This window comes from Tachypleus tridentatus, chromosome 2 (genome assembly GCF_004210375.1).
Source record: "Tachypleus tridentatus isolate NWPU-2018 chromosome 2, ASM421037v1, whole genome shotgun sequence".
NCBI lineage: Eukaryota > Metazoa > Arthropoda > Merostomata > Xiphosura > Limulidae > Tachypleus > Tachypleus tridentatus.
In genome coordinates this window covers 151,705,473-151,721,600 of record NC_134826.1, presented here as the reverse complement: position 1 = coordinate 151,721,600, position 16,128 = coordinate 151,705,473, and the positions used below count along the sequence as shown (strand labels likewise).

At 31.9% G+C, this 16,128-nt stretch overlaps 1 protein-coding gene across 1 annotated transcript; it reads right to left on the bottom strand.

Annotated features, from left to right (window-relative positions):
* Positions 1-1,076: 1,076 nt before the first annotated feature.
* LOC143236763 (uncharacterized) lies at positions 1,077-12,338 on the bottom strand. Its single transcript, XM_076475279.1, has 4 exons — positions 12,158-12,338; positions 7,306-7,429; positions 2,793-2,829; positions 1,077-1,506 (listed from the first exon to the last, which is right to left on the bottom strand). Exons 1-4 carry the CDS (start codon positions 12,336-12,338, stop codon positions 1,477-1,479), a joined length of 372 nt encoding a protein of 123 aa, XP_076331394.1. The 3' UTR covers positions 1,077-1,476.
* Positions 12,339-16,128: the final 3,790 nt, after the last annotated feature.

Here is a 16,128-nt window from a genome sequence, read left to right as displayed (position 1 = left end):
CAATGCCAAACATTCTAATCACAACATTTTTCATTCCAAAAATATTAGTAGCTCTACCAGGTCTACCACTTTCAAAAGTTCATGGTATTTTTTGTGACAACAAATGTGTTAAAGATTATTTGAATGTGATGTAATTTTTGCACTTGATCTGTCACACCTAGCTCATGGCACCAATTAAAGAAAAATCTTGATCCAAAGCCTCCAGAAACTGGATTCAATACCTGTGGTGATTAGAGCACAGGTAGTCCCAGTTGTAGCTTTGTGCTTAATTCCAAACAAACAGACAAATACATTCAGAGGTAAATATATTTTTAATAATAAAAATTCAAAAAATCGATCAAACTCAGAGGTTTGAATTTTTTGGTTGTGCTTATATCCTAGGTAAAAATGGTGACACTTATAGCAACTGATGTGTATAAATGATTATTTTGTATTTAAAAACTCGTAACATCTTTTATGAATACACATTGCTGTAAAACTTTAAACATAATTGATAACTGCAAGCTTGACTAACAGTATAGATGTAAATTTTAAGCCCAGTCAGCTAAAAAATATTATGTGGACTAGCTGTTAGTTATAACTGTTCTTTCAGTTAAAAGAAAATTTTTTTTAGGTAGTTAACTGTAAAATTAACCTTCATTAAACTGATTACTAGGCTGAGAATAAAAGTATGTAAAAATACTTTTTTAATGTTATATGAGACATTTAATTCCAAAATCTTATGTGTTTATTACACTAGTCTATGAAACATCACTGTCATTCAACCATGTTGTGATAACAGTTAAGCTTGATTTAATAATCGTAAAAATGTACAAGACTAATTACAGTTTCACAAGTTGAGTTTTGTTTAATTTATACAAAGATAAATAAGTCATGAAATAAAGACTTCATTTGTCTGCAAGAGTTTCTGTCTTCATCAACACAACCTAAGAAGCAAGCCCACTTTTGGTGATACTAAATTTTGTTTTTAATGTGCCTTTACATTCTATCCAGCAATTTGTTATTAATGTGTTCAGAAACAAGGCTTAGTACAGTAGTAAGTAAAGAATAATAACTAAAACACATTTTTTAAGGCAACATTTCATGGATCGAGAGATTATATTACTGAGGTCTGGAAAAACTATGTCTTAAGTCATAACAATGTTTCATATTGTATGAAATTTTAATATTATACATCAAAAGTCTGTAAGCAACTTGAAAGTGGAAAGTGCAGGAAACTATTTTCTTCCATAATTTCCAACATTGCAGTTACTCATTTATTTTATATTTATTGTGATTACTAAAAATCTTGCATGTAATAAAATAACTCTCTAGCTTCTGAAAACTTTCACTACATATTAGTTGAAATTAACAGCAGTACTGGAAAGGTGAATAGATCCATCCTTCTCAAAGTTGCAGAACACAAGTTTAATGTCATAAACGTGCAAGAAGAAATTGAACACCACAGCACGGCACAGCAGCAGGTGCAACTGGAGTTTAATCCACAGGAACACCATTGTTTTCTTTCTGCAAAAAACAGAACCATAATAATTATTTTTAGTGTATTACAAGAAAGTTTTATGTAATTGGCACCATCAATCTCACTGAATTTTTATAATTAAAAAATTTATTTACCTCTGCATGTATGTGTGTTTGTTTGTTTACAAATAAGCACAAAGCTACAGAATGAATTATCTGTGCTGTGCCAATGACAGGTATTGGAACTTGGTTACTAGCAGTATTAGTCTGAAGACATACTGCTGTGCCACTGGGAGGCTCTCTGCATGTAATAAAGGTCAAAAGGATATTGCTACTGGTTTTTGTAGTAAAAGATATCAAAAGAAGGGATACATACAAGCAATAGTTCAAAGCTTCAAAATCTAACTAGTTTAAACCTACTTAAAGAGACAGAAAAATCTGATGGTGTAGATGAAATGGAAGCTATGAAAATTATAGTTAAGAAAGTGACTACTACAAATTTTAGTTAATCAAAAACAGATGTAACCAATCAGCACATGGTAAAATATTGTACTGATCTAACAGACCAAAACAACAAACCTAACAATATAATAATATTGTACTTAACCAAAGATGATTTTACTTCACATTCCTTATTATCATTCTTAATGGATTTTTTAATCAAAGAAGTAATGAAATAACATTTCAGTTTTATCACTTGCATGAGGGATTTCAGAAAATAACAAAGATTATTAAGGTTATGATTTGGGATGTGACTGGAAATACCAACTTTTATTGGTTACATCATCAACATGTCAATTATCATTGTAGAATTGGCAGTGTTAAAACTTGTTACTGTATTTCCACCCTTGTATTAAAACAATACAAAACACGTTTCACATCTTTTGTTTTGTGAGATCTGGAAGAAATTAAGAACTGTATATTATTTAATTATGAAGCGGTTTCAAACTAACTGACTTTACCATTCACGTAATATTTAAAATTTATTTGAAGTTCTGACAGTTTTATCACTTAATGTACTGAAAACAATTTAATGACATATAATATTTATAATAAAAGTAATTATAATAATACAACTGGCTAAAGACTTAGAAAGTATCAGTTAATCGAATCAGAATATTGTCATTGATATCTCTGGATTAACTTGAAATGTGAAAAAAACCCATAAAAGTTTATGAATACTCACTCGTTCCAAAAATAAAATGCACAAACAGTGTGTTTCAGAATAAACACCCTGAATACAGTTATAATGGAACAAAGTATATAAAGCCATGAAACAAAAATCTCACTTTATGTACTTTTAATAGAATGTAAAAAAAAAAAAAACACTTTACCTCATTAGTTAATGGACAGGTGGCAGGAACAACTTTGCTAAAAGAAAAAAAACAACATAACCTTATCTGAAACATGCTGTGTTATACAACATGACAGGATAAAACGTTTTTAATAATATACTTAAAATGAAATGTATTTATCAGTTAACTTTACAACTACCAAGGAGTGATGAATAAACTATCTAAACATATTCTAATGTAAGATGGATGTTCACTAAGTGATTTATTGCTTGTGTTGCAGAATTGTTAGTTAGACATAGTTCAATGGGCAAAAATTTAAGTTCAAGTGGATGTAGACATACAAACTTTAAGCTGAGTAAAGTTGAATGGATGGTAACTAACTTGTAGAAACCCTAGCACAGAGGATGACATTTCAAAAGTGTTCCATCTTGGTCTTTTGGTTAGTATGTATAAGATGTTACAGGATTCTCTAGTGTACTGGTAGATTGTGGAGGATATTTGTAATTGGTTTGTTTATTTCTCATTCTGGTTGGTGGAAAGACTACATGAGGTTTCAACCAATGATGAACATAGACTGTTCATCTCTATTAATGTTTAGTGAAGACTTTATAGGGTTAATGAAGTGTTTCCCACCAATCAGAACCAAGGATAAGCAAACCAGTCACCACACATATCTAACAAACATTGACTCACAGATGAAAACAGAAGACTTTCAAACTGTCATCATTTACATTGACATTTTTACAACAAACAGTTGTCATCCATTTACACAATCAACACTCTACCAAAACAATATATCAAAGAAAACTTTAACCTACTGGCAACTTTAGATTTATTTCCTAAATTTATATGATGGTTATGAGGTTGGCTGAATCAAATGATCTCACACAGAGTTAGGGTAGAGAAAAATACGATAAAATATAAAGTTTTCCGAAAGAAAACAAAAAACATTTGCATTTTTATACAAGATGTTTTAGAGCGTTTGGAAATGAAAATTAAATATTTTCAAATGAAGAAATGTATTTTTAATCTTAATATGAATAATATAAAACCAATTTAACTTCATACAATTATAAACAAATTTTTAGTGAAAATACTTACTTGAAATTTTATCATTTACTGAAAGTTTGTCAAATTTCCTAAAACTGTATTAACTACTTTCACAATTATTATACTTATAACTTGATAGTTACAAGGCCATGTAAAATATATGAACCTGTTGAGAAAGTGCTTACAGTATGTTGTAAATTACAAGTTATCGACCATGGTTATCCATGACAACAGTGTGGTTCAAACCTACAATTGTATCAGATACATTTTAAATCAGTCAGTGTATCAATGGGTACATACAATCTGTATGTCCATTTTTATTGATTTCCTCACCATAACTCAGCAGTCACCAAAACAACCACATGTAATCACAGCCAACGGAGGCTTATGTCTACTTCTGCCTCTTCAGACAAAACAAAAACTTCCATCATGTCTGGATGATTTATTTTCAATAAAATATCATGAAATTACACTCTGTTCTACAAGATGAACTACTATCACAGACTGAGTTGACTTGGATGTTATACCTTGTACTGCTAGATGAACTTCTATCGTAGGTTGAGTTGACTTGGATCTTATACCTTGTACTGCTGGATGAGCTTCTATCATAGATTGAGTTGACTTGGAAGTTATACCTTGTACTGCTAGATGAACTTCTATCGTAGATTGAGTTGACTTGGATGTTATACCTTGTACTGCTGGATGAACTTCTATCATAGATTGAGTTGACTTGGAAGTTATACCTTGTACTGCTAGATGAACTTCTATCATAGATTGAGTTGACTTGGATGTTATACCTTGTACTGCTGGATGAACTTCCATCATAGATTGAGTTGACTTGGATGTTATACCTTGTTCTGCTGGATGAACTTCTATCACAGATTGAGTTGACTTGGATGTTATACCTTGTTCTGTTAGATGAACTTCTATCATAGATTGAGTTGACTTGGATGTTATACCTTGTTCTGTTAGATGAACTTCTATCATAGATTGAGTTGACTTGGATGTTATACCTTGTACTGCTAGATGAACTTCTATCATAGATTGAGTTGACTTGGATGTTATACCTTGTACTGCTAGATGAACTTCTATCATAGATTGAGTTGACTTGGAACTGTTATACCTTGTACTGCTGGATGAACTTCTATCATAGATTGAGTTGACTTGGAAGTTATACCTTGTACTGCTAGATGAACTTCTATCATAGATTGAGTTGACTTGGATGTTATACCTTGTACTGCTGGATGAACTTCTATCATAGATTGAGTTGACTTGGATGTTATACCTTGTACTGCTAGATGAACTTCTATCATAGATTGAGTTGACTTGGATGTTATACCTTGTTCTGCTGGATGAACTTCCATCATAGATTGAGTTGACTTGGATGTTATACCTTGTACTGCTAGATGAACTTCTATCACAGATTGAGTTGACTTGGATGTTATACCTTGTACTGCTAGATGAACTTCTATCACAGATTGAGTTGACTTGGATGTTATACCTTGTACTGCTAGATGAACTTCTATCACAGATTGAGTTGACTTGGATGTTATACCTTGTACTGCTAGATGAACTTCTATCGTAGGTTGAGTTCACTTGGATGTTATACCTTGTTCTGCTGGATGAACTTCCATCACAGATTGAGTTGACTTGGATGTTATACCTTGTTCTGCTGGATGAACTTCTATCACAGATTGAGTTGACTTGGAAGTATCAATCTTAACCTTTGCAATAAAATATTATGATTCTTGACCACTGGTTATTTTAAACCTCAATCACAAAGCCACTTGGCTAAATAAATAATTACTTTAAAAGACCCAAAGGTTTATTTGAAGCCTCAATCACAACACCACTTGGCTCAATAAATAAGTACTTTAAAACACACAAAGATTTATTTAAAATGATGTCATGGATGTATGTTTCATTTGAAAGGCTGTTTTTCTATGGGTAAAATGTATATACACTTAAGAGGAATATCTTGTTCTACATATATGTTTTGCCATTGCTGTATTTTGAAAAAGTCAACATAGAACACGATTAAACATTGATAATTTATACTGTACAGATAGTGATCACAAAATAAGTGAACAAACAAGGCTGGAAACAGTTTATTATTATTTAGTTTGATACTTCCATTATAAATTGGATATCAGTTTCATATTTTCTTTATATTTTTATGTTGTCATTTCCAGTCATTCAATATTTCTTTAATTCTGTTTGTTATCAAGTTAGTTTCTGGAGGTTTTGCCTTCATGTATATACCACAGGATCTTGCTTGTCACCTAGAAGAAATAACTATTGCTTCTTATAACTGGTAGTTTAAAATTTGATTCAACTATTGATGTTTAAGGTCTGGGTAACTGAATGTAGGAAACTTACTTGTGGGATGACTGAACATCCTTATTCTTTAACCTTTTTACAATTAATGTAGGGTATATCTTTAAAAAGGTATATTCAGTTGTTTCTCTAAACGTTTCATGCAAGTTCAGCACATTTCTTAGGACATTCATGTTAAAAAAATGTAAAAAGGTCATAGATTATAGCTGATCTTTGCGCCAAGTTATAGGTTACATACCACAACATTCGTTGATAGGGTTCATGTAAATATGGGCTTATTCTCTGTAAGGTCCCAAATTTCAAGGGGTGTTACAAAGAGCTGTTCAGTTGTCATGAGTTGGAAATGTATGAATGTTAAATATATTTATTCAGAATAACAGGTCACCTAAGGATTACGTCTGACAACATAAGTAGTATATTCACACAGCTGTCTCTCTTCTCTGAATTTATATTTTATCTTCTAGAAATATTTACAGATTCTTCTGTCCTACCATAGCAGCCATTGTAAAGTCACAAAGGTAAACAGAAGCCAATGAACAAAATGAGAAATAGATAATATGTGAATAATGTATTTTCTAGTTTATTTCACTAATTCACAGGCCTCATTTGTTTTCCTTTGCTGTTGGAGTATGAAATTATTGTGTGTGTAAAACTTGGTTTATGATATGTTTTTGACTTATCACAAACTTGTACTTTTATACAATAATTTGGAAGTGGTAACCATCGAGAAAATGACAAAATCTAGGAATGAAATGACAAACTGTTTTTTAGAGCAAATACTTCTCTAAACTTTACAGTGAAAATATCTCTATATATGCATTAACACAAGAGAAAATGTGTTGAAAATTAATTAAATGTAACTCTTCAGATTTCACCGGATGTTACTATCTTCAAACTGCTTGTCATTGTTGTAATATAATGTAGGTTATAACCAAAAATGTTAAATAATGATGAGCAATAGGTAGCTTATTACATACAATTAAGATGAGATGTCTCAGAACAATGTATGTGTAGCCAAAAATTTTTATTATAATTCCACTAAGGTTACAAACTTTCATCTTATATATATATATATGTATATAACAATTTACATCTGCATAATTTTATACCTTGAAAAATATATAAATATTTTATATACATATATATACTTTAAAATAATTTTTACCTTTTTGACCTTTTGTATATTTTTATCACAACAAACAAGCATATTAGTAAAAGCACTAGTCCACCACATCCACAAGACAAGGCAACAAATGTTCCATCCTTCTTCACATGAGATATTGTTTGTGCTATGAAAACATAACAGATACAATGTTATTCTCTTTTCTTAACAACTGTAAAACTGAAGTATTAATTTTGCTCCCTTGGGAATCATAAGATAGTTTTCTGAATGAATAAGATAACAAAACATATTACTTATTTATTTTCCTAAAGTAACATTTGTTTAATCAACAAGGATTCAGTGAGATTAGTTAAATTACTGGTTTTAAACAAAAATATATAAGTACCTTGATCTAATGTTGTATTATTTTGGATTATTTGTTGTTAATGGCAAAATTACACAAAGGGCTATCATTGTTGTGTCCACTGTGGGTATCAAAAGCATATTTTTAATGTTATAAGTTCTCAGCCTTACTGTTAAGCCAATGGTACTATATCTCATTGTCATTATTAGTAGACTTCTAAGCCTAGTTTTGGTCATTTGTTGAATTTTGCATTAATGCTAGGTTTTCTCTTGAATTAGAACTTAGCATTTTATGGAATATTTATATTTGTTGAGAGTGCTGAGTTTAATTTTGAATTCTAATTTTATATTTTTCTGGTAGGCTATAAAACTGTATCATTGTTCTTATAGCTACATATTTAAGGTAGGCGTTGTGTTATATGATAGGGTGAAAGTTAACATTTTCATAATACTTGCCTCTGCTGACAATTATAGCTATTATTTGACCACCAGTGTTTCTTCTTTGTCTGAGCAACACTTGAGATCCAATGAAAACAAGGTAAGGAATTCTGAAATAAAAATGCTTACCCCTCTGAATAATTGTGCAGAAATAGCTAAGATAGTTAAGCACATGAACTGCCAGGTAAAGCAAATAATGTGAGATAAAAGTATTGAGGGAGGTCCACATGCAAGTCTGTACAGTGACCTCCAGTACACAATATGACCAGGCTGTTAAGGACAAAGAAAACAGAGCTCAAAATAAAGTGCTGGCAACAATATGTTCAAGACCCTCCCTGAATATGAATAAGATAAAAATCTGATTGGACACAGAAAGTAGATGAACTATAGAAAACTGTGGAATCCATTTTTTGTCTCACAGAGTGCTGGATAAGAATAACTGGTGTGAGGACATAGAGAAAACGAGTAAATTGTCTATGAACAAACAGCACAAATCACTCCAACCAGTGATGTCTGCAGTTCAAAAGTTACAAACAATAAACCTGCTGGTAAATGGGATAAAATAGGTGTATAGAAAGAAAACATTACCTAAATCTACCTCTTAGGTAACTGAAATGGTCATTTGAGATCAATGCTCCAAAATGATGTGAAGTATCTGGACACAATAGAATGTAGTTGTGATAATTAAATGGTATTCAATAATGCTACCATAAACACTGGCAACTGTAGAAGTAAAACATCTGTAAAAGAGCCAACTAAAAAAAGATAAGTTATGGTAGACACCACTGATTGAAAAGTGTTTAACTTCCTCACTTCACAACTGGCAACTTCAAAGTAAGCAGAAACAGATACATCTTAACCATAGAAATTAAACCCAAAAGGTGTGTGAAAGACAGTAAAACCTCTATTCCACAAGCTTTAGCTTCTGCATAGCTTGGTGCAACATATCCTATCAGGGTTGCCTCCACACAGAAAGCAAAAATGGAGTGGAAGAGTTGGACATGTCAGAAGGGACTGCAGAAACAGAAACTAGGGTGAAGCCACCAATATATTACGATGAACAGGATCCTGCAATGGGTTGGAACAAATATTTTGTACACCAGGTTGTGTATTAAGTGTTGAGAAGCATGAGAATGGTAATTATATCTTGTCCAGATGGAAAGTTTCTATTACCTAGGCCCAAAGATGAGATACTGGAGACTAAACTGCTGGTAGCTGGGTGATCCAATGAGAAGAAAGCCCACAAATTAGAGTTGCAACACATATTCTGTGTGGAGAACCTGTTTGATTGAGACAATCTACTTGCTACTGCAAGCATTACCCATAGAACATGGCAAGTAAGAAAGGTGATAAGACTGATCCCAAGAACCAGAATTAAAAAATGAGGAACCCCAGACCACATGCTTCCTTGATGTGAAATATAAGACACAATCATGCAATAGACAGAGTGAAGACTGAGAATCTACCCTTTATGAAGCTCAAACCATGTTCTCATCTCAAAGACATGAAGGATTTGACTGATACCTGCATTCACAGAAGAGGGAGAACCATCTGTGTAATGGGAGAAAGAAAGGTAAGATATCTTTGCATCCTATTCTGAAGCAAAGAGCACTATGGGAGACAGCCAAGCATGAATAAGAAATGAGATAAAATATAACAAACCTAGGCTGACAACATATTAAATTGGAGCAAGAAAAAATGTTGCAGTCCCAACTGAGAAGCTGCCGAGGTTGTATTTAAAAGTAGAAGTAGGATGAAATAGCTTACAATTGAAGATATGTTGCTAGAAGTAACTAGTCATCCATGGAATGCTGTGGGCACTATAGAGTGGAATAAAGAGGATAAGAAGATCCATATCATGTAACAGAACCAATGTGAAGGATATGGAAGACTGAAGGAAAACCTGGAACTGCAGTTCCTGATCCATGTGCTCCACAAACACTGATAGTGGTGAACTACACTGTTAAGGCAAAGTGCAGATAAGAGCCAACAATAACCAACTTGGACATCTACAATCTCTTTAAAAAATCAACAAAGATTAAAGAATGATTAACTTGTGAACTACACAGAATTTAGGCATTAATACGGACAAGGAAGATTGATAACTGGACACCAATCTTCTGATTTCACAGGTCTAATACTAAAAGGAATAAAAACCTTAAAGAACTAGCCAACTCTCTCACTACCTCCAGACCAACCAGACTCAAATAACCCTACAACTAAGTTCCATATTTCAATGAACTGCAGGAGATGGAAACCCTCCAGGCTTGGTGGACAAATGGACGACTAATTGTGTAAGATTATCATATGTTCAGAAAATTTTGGAAGCAAACCACTACAGCACTTGAAGGTATACAGTAATCACAGACACTGCTGGTGGTCTGACTAAACAGTAGAAACCTGGGATACAGACAGAATCTACTCTGAGTACCAGTGTACTTAGGAGCAGATGTTAGAGATTGGTACTCATGAACAGAGAAGGTACGATGACTTCCCTCTAGGAATCAATGAAAGTTTAGACTCTGACAGCAACTGGGAGGAATGTAGAAGCTGAAAACTGAACCAAGGTGCATGTTAACAATGGATGTAACTCACCCTCAATGAAACTGGTGATCCAGAGAGTCTTTTAACAAACAGAAGTGAAAAACATAAGAAAATGTTGAAGCTAAATTAGGGACACAGACTCACACAAGTGATATGGGAAGTCCTTCTCAGAATCCCGAAACACAAGGAGCAGAAATTGAGAGAAGAAAACATGCATCAACAAGGTGATGTAAGTAGGAAAAACCATGAAGTGACAGCAATATGCTGGATGAGAGCTAGCTGTTCCTTCATGTGACAAACAAGTAAACCTTTCAACATGAACCACAATTTCCATGTATGTAGAAAACATTCTACTCCCAGATCTTTCAGCCATCAAGTAAATTACAGGCTCAGAAGCAACTGGAATAAATACCAAAACATCACACACTTGAAGAACCAACAGAAGAAAAACAAATAAAAAATAGCATAACCCAACATATCCCAAGCATATTCTTTCTTTTTATTTAAAAAGTATGATAATTACCAGTATCTGGGACAGCCAGCATCCTATGAGATAAAGTAAGTGTTTTGTTACAGCAAAGCAACTACAGGCCATCTGCCACATCAATCCTAGAGAACCAAATCCTGGTGCTAAAAGTCCTTAATCTTACTGCTGATCCACTATAGGGATGAAAATCCAACAGACTATCAGAATGCCCCTAAACAAGTAAAGCTACAGTCTCCACGAAATGTCGATAATTACCCTAAACTGCAGGGTATGAGCCTTTTGAAGAAACACCACAAATCTAAATACATTTCACTACAAATGAGATCACTGACAGTTTCAACCAAGAGTGACCCCATTTCTGATTGTTGTTTAATGCTAGATATCAGAAGTAGAAGAGGAGATACCCAGTTGTCAGATACAATAATCCAGAAATTCAAACCATAATTTGGCTTGCCAATTGGAAGAAGAAAAAATTATTATTATTACAGAATGAGCTGGATAACAAGATAACATTCAAAGTATATCTTAATTATTGTAAAACTGGGAAACCTGTAAGTGATGCTTCGTCAAAGAAAAGTGATAACATTATCTGACTTAAATGTTTATATACAGTACAAGGATAGAAGGCATGTTGATGTATGTGGAGACTATTATAAGACAAATTTTACAAAGAGCAGTTCAGTGCAGTATAACAGACAAGAACAAGCAAGAAGAAATCTGACTAATGCTGAGATAGACAAACAAGAAACCCTGGTAGTCGATTAGTACCAGTGAGTGTTAATGGAGGTAAATGTGTTTTGGAATTTAAATCTTTACTTAGTACACTTTCTTCAAGTTGTGTTAATGGTTATTTACTTGAATCTGTTATTGTTTCCTCACACACGTCTATAGTGTGAAACACAAAGTATTACAATACATTAAAATGCAACTTAACATCCATTATGTTCAGTTTGAATTGAATTTTTATATAGATTTGTGGAGATCATGACTCAGTTATTGGTTTACTCAAATAGTATGTCTGTAATGATAACAAATGAAACAAGGACAAAAAACCTTACTTTAGTATACCTTGCTATAAATTACCTTTTGTATTGTTTATTAAAACAAGGCTGTAAGGCAAAGCCTGTAACGTGTAACCAGCAACATCTGTGAGATTCAGTGTTTCACTATTAACCAGGTCAGACAGAATTCGTACAGCTTCGACTACTGAAGCTTCAAGATTTAAAGAATCGAAGACAGGAAGGATAGTAAACTGAAGTTTCATTGGATCTAGTAAAGAGATATTTGTGTATTAAATACAAGCTTGTAAAGGTGCCGTATTAAATTAATGTATTTCTACCACAAAATATATGCTTTATATTTCCACAGTACATACATTGATTTCCAATACCATAAGCAATATTCATAAAATACTTGAAAACACTGATTAACTACATGCTGAGTATTTCAGACAGTAATATACTTAGAAACTGTACTATTAAAAAAGAACTACAATATATACACAAAAAACAGTTGTATTGAGTGATCACTGAGAGTTGTAGGAAGACATTTGACAATGAAAAATACTTTAAGGATTTTTGTGTAAGTATGATATAGAAAAACTTCTAACTTGAAAGAGTTCAATGAGTTTGAATTTCTCTTGAACAGCTTATAACGATATCACTAAATAAAATACAGCATCATTATTAAATCTTATTCATAAAAGATTAGTTTCTGAAGACACCACTTCAACATGTTTTTGTAATTTGATACAATACAAAATAACTAAATAAAGTTTATTTTAGCTAAACAAATAAACATAATGCATACACGAACAATTTTCTAAGAATGTTTGTCTGAATATGTGTGCTGTTGTCCATGTGTAACAGATAAAATGATTTTAGTAACAAGGTGGTTCTAAACAGTTTTTTAAATTGCACTTTAGTTCTGATAAACAATATAAGAAGTAGCAAAATAAAACTAACTAGTTAGAAGTGAAGTCAGAATTAAGTTCACTATATTATAATATGTTGACAAAACAACTGTCTGTCATTTATCTTAAATGAAGTGTAGCAACTAATTTAAATAATAGAACACAATATGATGAAACAATCATTACAAAGTTATGAATCACTAGTGATAAGATGTTTAGTCTGCAATTATTTGACTGTTTCATTCTCAATGTGTAACCCATCAGTTCGTGTCTGACTGAAGTTCATATTCATTATAATGTTATTTTGTTCTAATATATCGTTTTATTTTATATGTATTACATTGTGTATGCGTTTGCTGTTAACCTTGTATTTAGTTTGAATTGTAAAAATGCAAGTGATCCAAAATCTTGGATTAAAGAAGAGTTTCTCTCTAATCTGGAATTTATATTATTTCAAAACATGAATCAAACTAACACACACACATTAAAAAAACAAGTGAGTACCATTAATAATACAGATTGCACTGCCCAACAATCTTTCATTCTAAACTTCATAGATCATGGACTTACTTTTAGCAGCCTAACATTGTCAATTCTTCTAGCATGTACTCCAATATTTGCTGCAAGCTGAATGAGGATGTGGTTTATAAACCCTTGCTGTTTTCTCATCTGACCATTTAAACTGAACATAGTCATCTGAACTCTAATTGGAGTAGTATCTGGATAATATTAATATGAAATACGTACTTGATAAATTATGGGAAACATAAAAAGTATTATGCTAACATAATGAATTTTATGTTTGTTACCAAAGCACAATGTTATCATAAAAGTGTACTTATCGTATTGAAACAAAAAGACCTTTTAAACTGCTGTAGGTTTTAAAATTGTAGGCTTTGAGAAACATTCCAATACTATGCTACTTAGTTAACTTTTAAAATAACTTATTGAAGAGTGCCATATCATTAGTTGACAGAGTTTTACATATTCAACAAGCCAGTTACATAACATTAAGTAACTATTTTTAAGAAGAATGTTTTGAGAAGTGCCTTTGTGTATTGTTGTTATACATCATGTTTCAAAACACTTCGTCTCCAACATATAATTCAGTATTAACTAATTGGACTTCAAATGTATTGATGTTCTATGGGAAGAGTCATGCCAAATATCCTAATCATTAGTGAAAGTGGAATATTGTTTAAAATGATTTGTATAGTGTCTGCTTTGGTATCAGTAATGAATATAAAATTTAAAACCTAAAATACAGTTAAACAGAGCAAATATAGTAAAGACGTTGATTTTAAATATCCAGATTTTAGGTGATAATTAAAGTCTTTACACAACAAATCAATTGGTTTGTGTTGATACCTGGATCAGATTTTGATAACATGCAATCTTCATTGACTTCATAGGTGTGTGTACACCCTATGACAAACCTCGATGCAGTGAAAACAGGAAGGAGAAGATATAACCTGCTAATTACTTTGAACCAGAAATAAAAACACTTTTTGAGTGATGCTTGAATATTCCATGGCAAATAAAGCTGTGTTTAAAATCGATTTATATTTCAAAAAAATTTAAGAAACAGTTGATGTATGCATTGGGACATGACCTGAAGTGATGGTCACCAATATTATTTTTTATTTTTCTGTAAGAATATCCATGACAGTAATACAACACTAAGACTTTTAAATCAACAGAAAAAAACAACTTACTTTACTGAATTAACTGATAAATTGCAAAATCATTTACCTATTCAAACCAAAACTGAAACATTTACACAAGTGTAGAATATTGAGTTAAAATGACTTCTTGATAAGTGTCAGATAGAATTACTTACAATAACAACAAAAACTAACCAGGATAAAGATACCATACTTTTGGTGATTAAAGGTATTTGAACTGAATAGTCATTCTGTGGTAAAATAAAAATATTCATTTATAAAAATAACAAAAATTAAAATGGTTACCTACATGCAATGACAGACCTCACTCCATGTCGTGTGATATTCAGTCAGTAAAGAAAACTACAGTTCTATATATTCAAATATCCTTTACAGCAGAAAACATTAACTAACTAAAGAACAAAGGTTAGGAATACTAGATAAGATATTAACAGATAAGTTGAACAAAATATTGTCATAATGATAGAGGAAGATATGAAAATCAACAAGTTAAAAATACAACAAATGGTAGAGGAAATGATATGTGTGCATAATACACCATTATACGAAATTGTATAATTGGCTGAAAGTATTTTTTAGATACACCTGACTGTTTCACTTTAAGTTTAATAGGAGCATTTATAATCTGAACAGATTATACAGCATGGGTGTCATACTTAGCTATTTCTGGAAGTGAGATATCATGGTTAGTTTTATTTACGTAATTGTTTATGAATCATATGGTATGTTGTTCAACTGTTATGAAATACCAAGTGTTTATAATAGTGAGATTATTGCATCGTGTTGCTAGAACTTCCTCAGTTTCTTTTTGGTTTAATTGAGAATTTTTGCATCAGAATGTCTGGTATTACACAGAATGTTCTGGAATTCTGGCAGTGTATAAATACGTGTAAAATAACCATTACTGAATTATATTTCCAGACTGTATTGTTTGAGAGTTTAGTGATAAAATGTGTATAGAAGTAATTTTTAAAGTAAAATTATCACAAATGGTATTGTGATAACATAGTTGAGAACAATAATTCTTCTTGTCAATTGTGTCCCAATGTATCTGAATTGGCCTGTGTGGAAAAAGAATTATTTAAAGCTCTGGAGAAAACTGTGGTAATCACCAGTGTAAAGAACATTTGTTTCATGTGCTTGATTTGCTTTTAATATGTTATTTTAAAACAAGTAGATTTAGTGCCAACAAGCCACAAACACTGACTATAAAGAATCTGCCTTAACAAAGCCTGATACAACTAAACCACCAGAAATTTATTTAGCTAACAAAAGCATATTTTAGTTTCAAAAATATCCTGTCTTAAATAGAGTGACTAAACTTTTTTCAACAAAAACTAGGTAACAAATTGAGCCAAAAGAAGGTAAAAGTGTTACTTGATTGAGACATTTAAACTGACAGAAATTATTGTGAAAGTGACATAGAAATACCGACCAATAAGGAAAACTGTACACTT

Bases quoted from the DNA above. Each gene is read 5' to 3' on its own strand.
- LOC143236763 (XM_076475279.1), bottom strand. From the start codon at position 12,338: ATGAAACTTCAGTTTACTATCCTTCCTGTCTTCGATTCTTTAAATCTT. The intron at 7,430-12,157 runs GTAATTTATAGC...ATGTTTTCATAG, and splicing joins TTTAATAAACAATACAAAAG to CACAAACAATATCTCATGTG. The intron at 1,507-2,792 runs GTAAAGTGTTTT...TGTTTTTTGCAG, and splicing joins CCTGTCCATTAACTAATGAG to AAAGAAAACAATGGTGTTCC.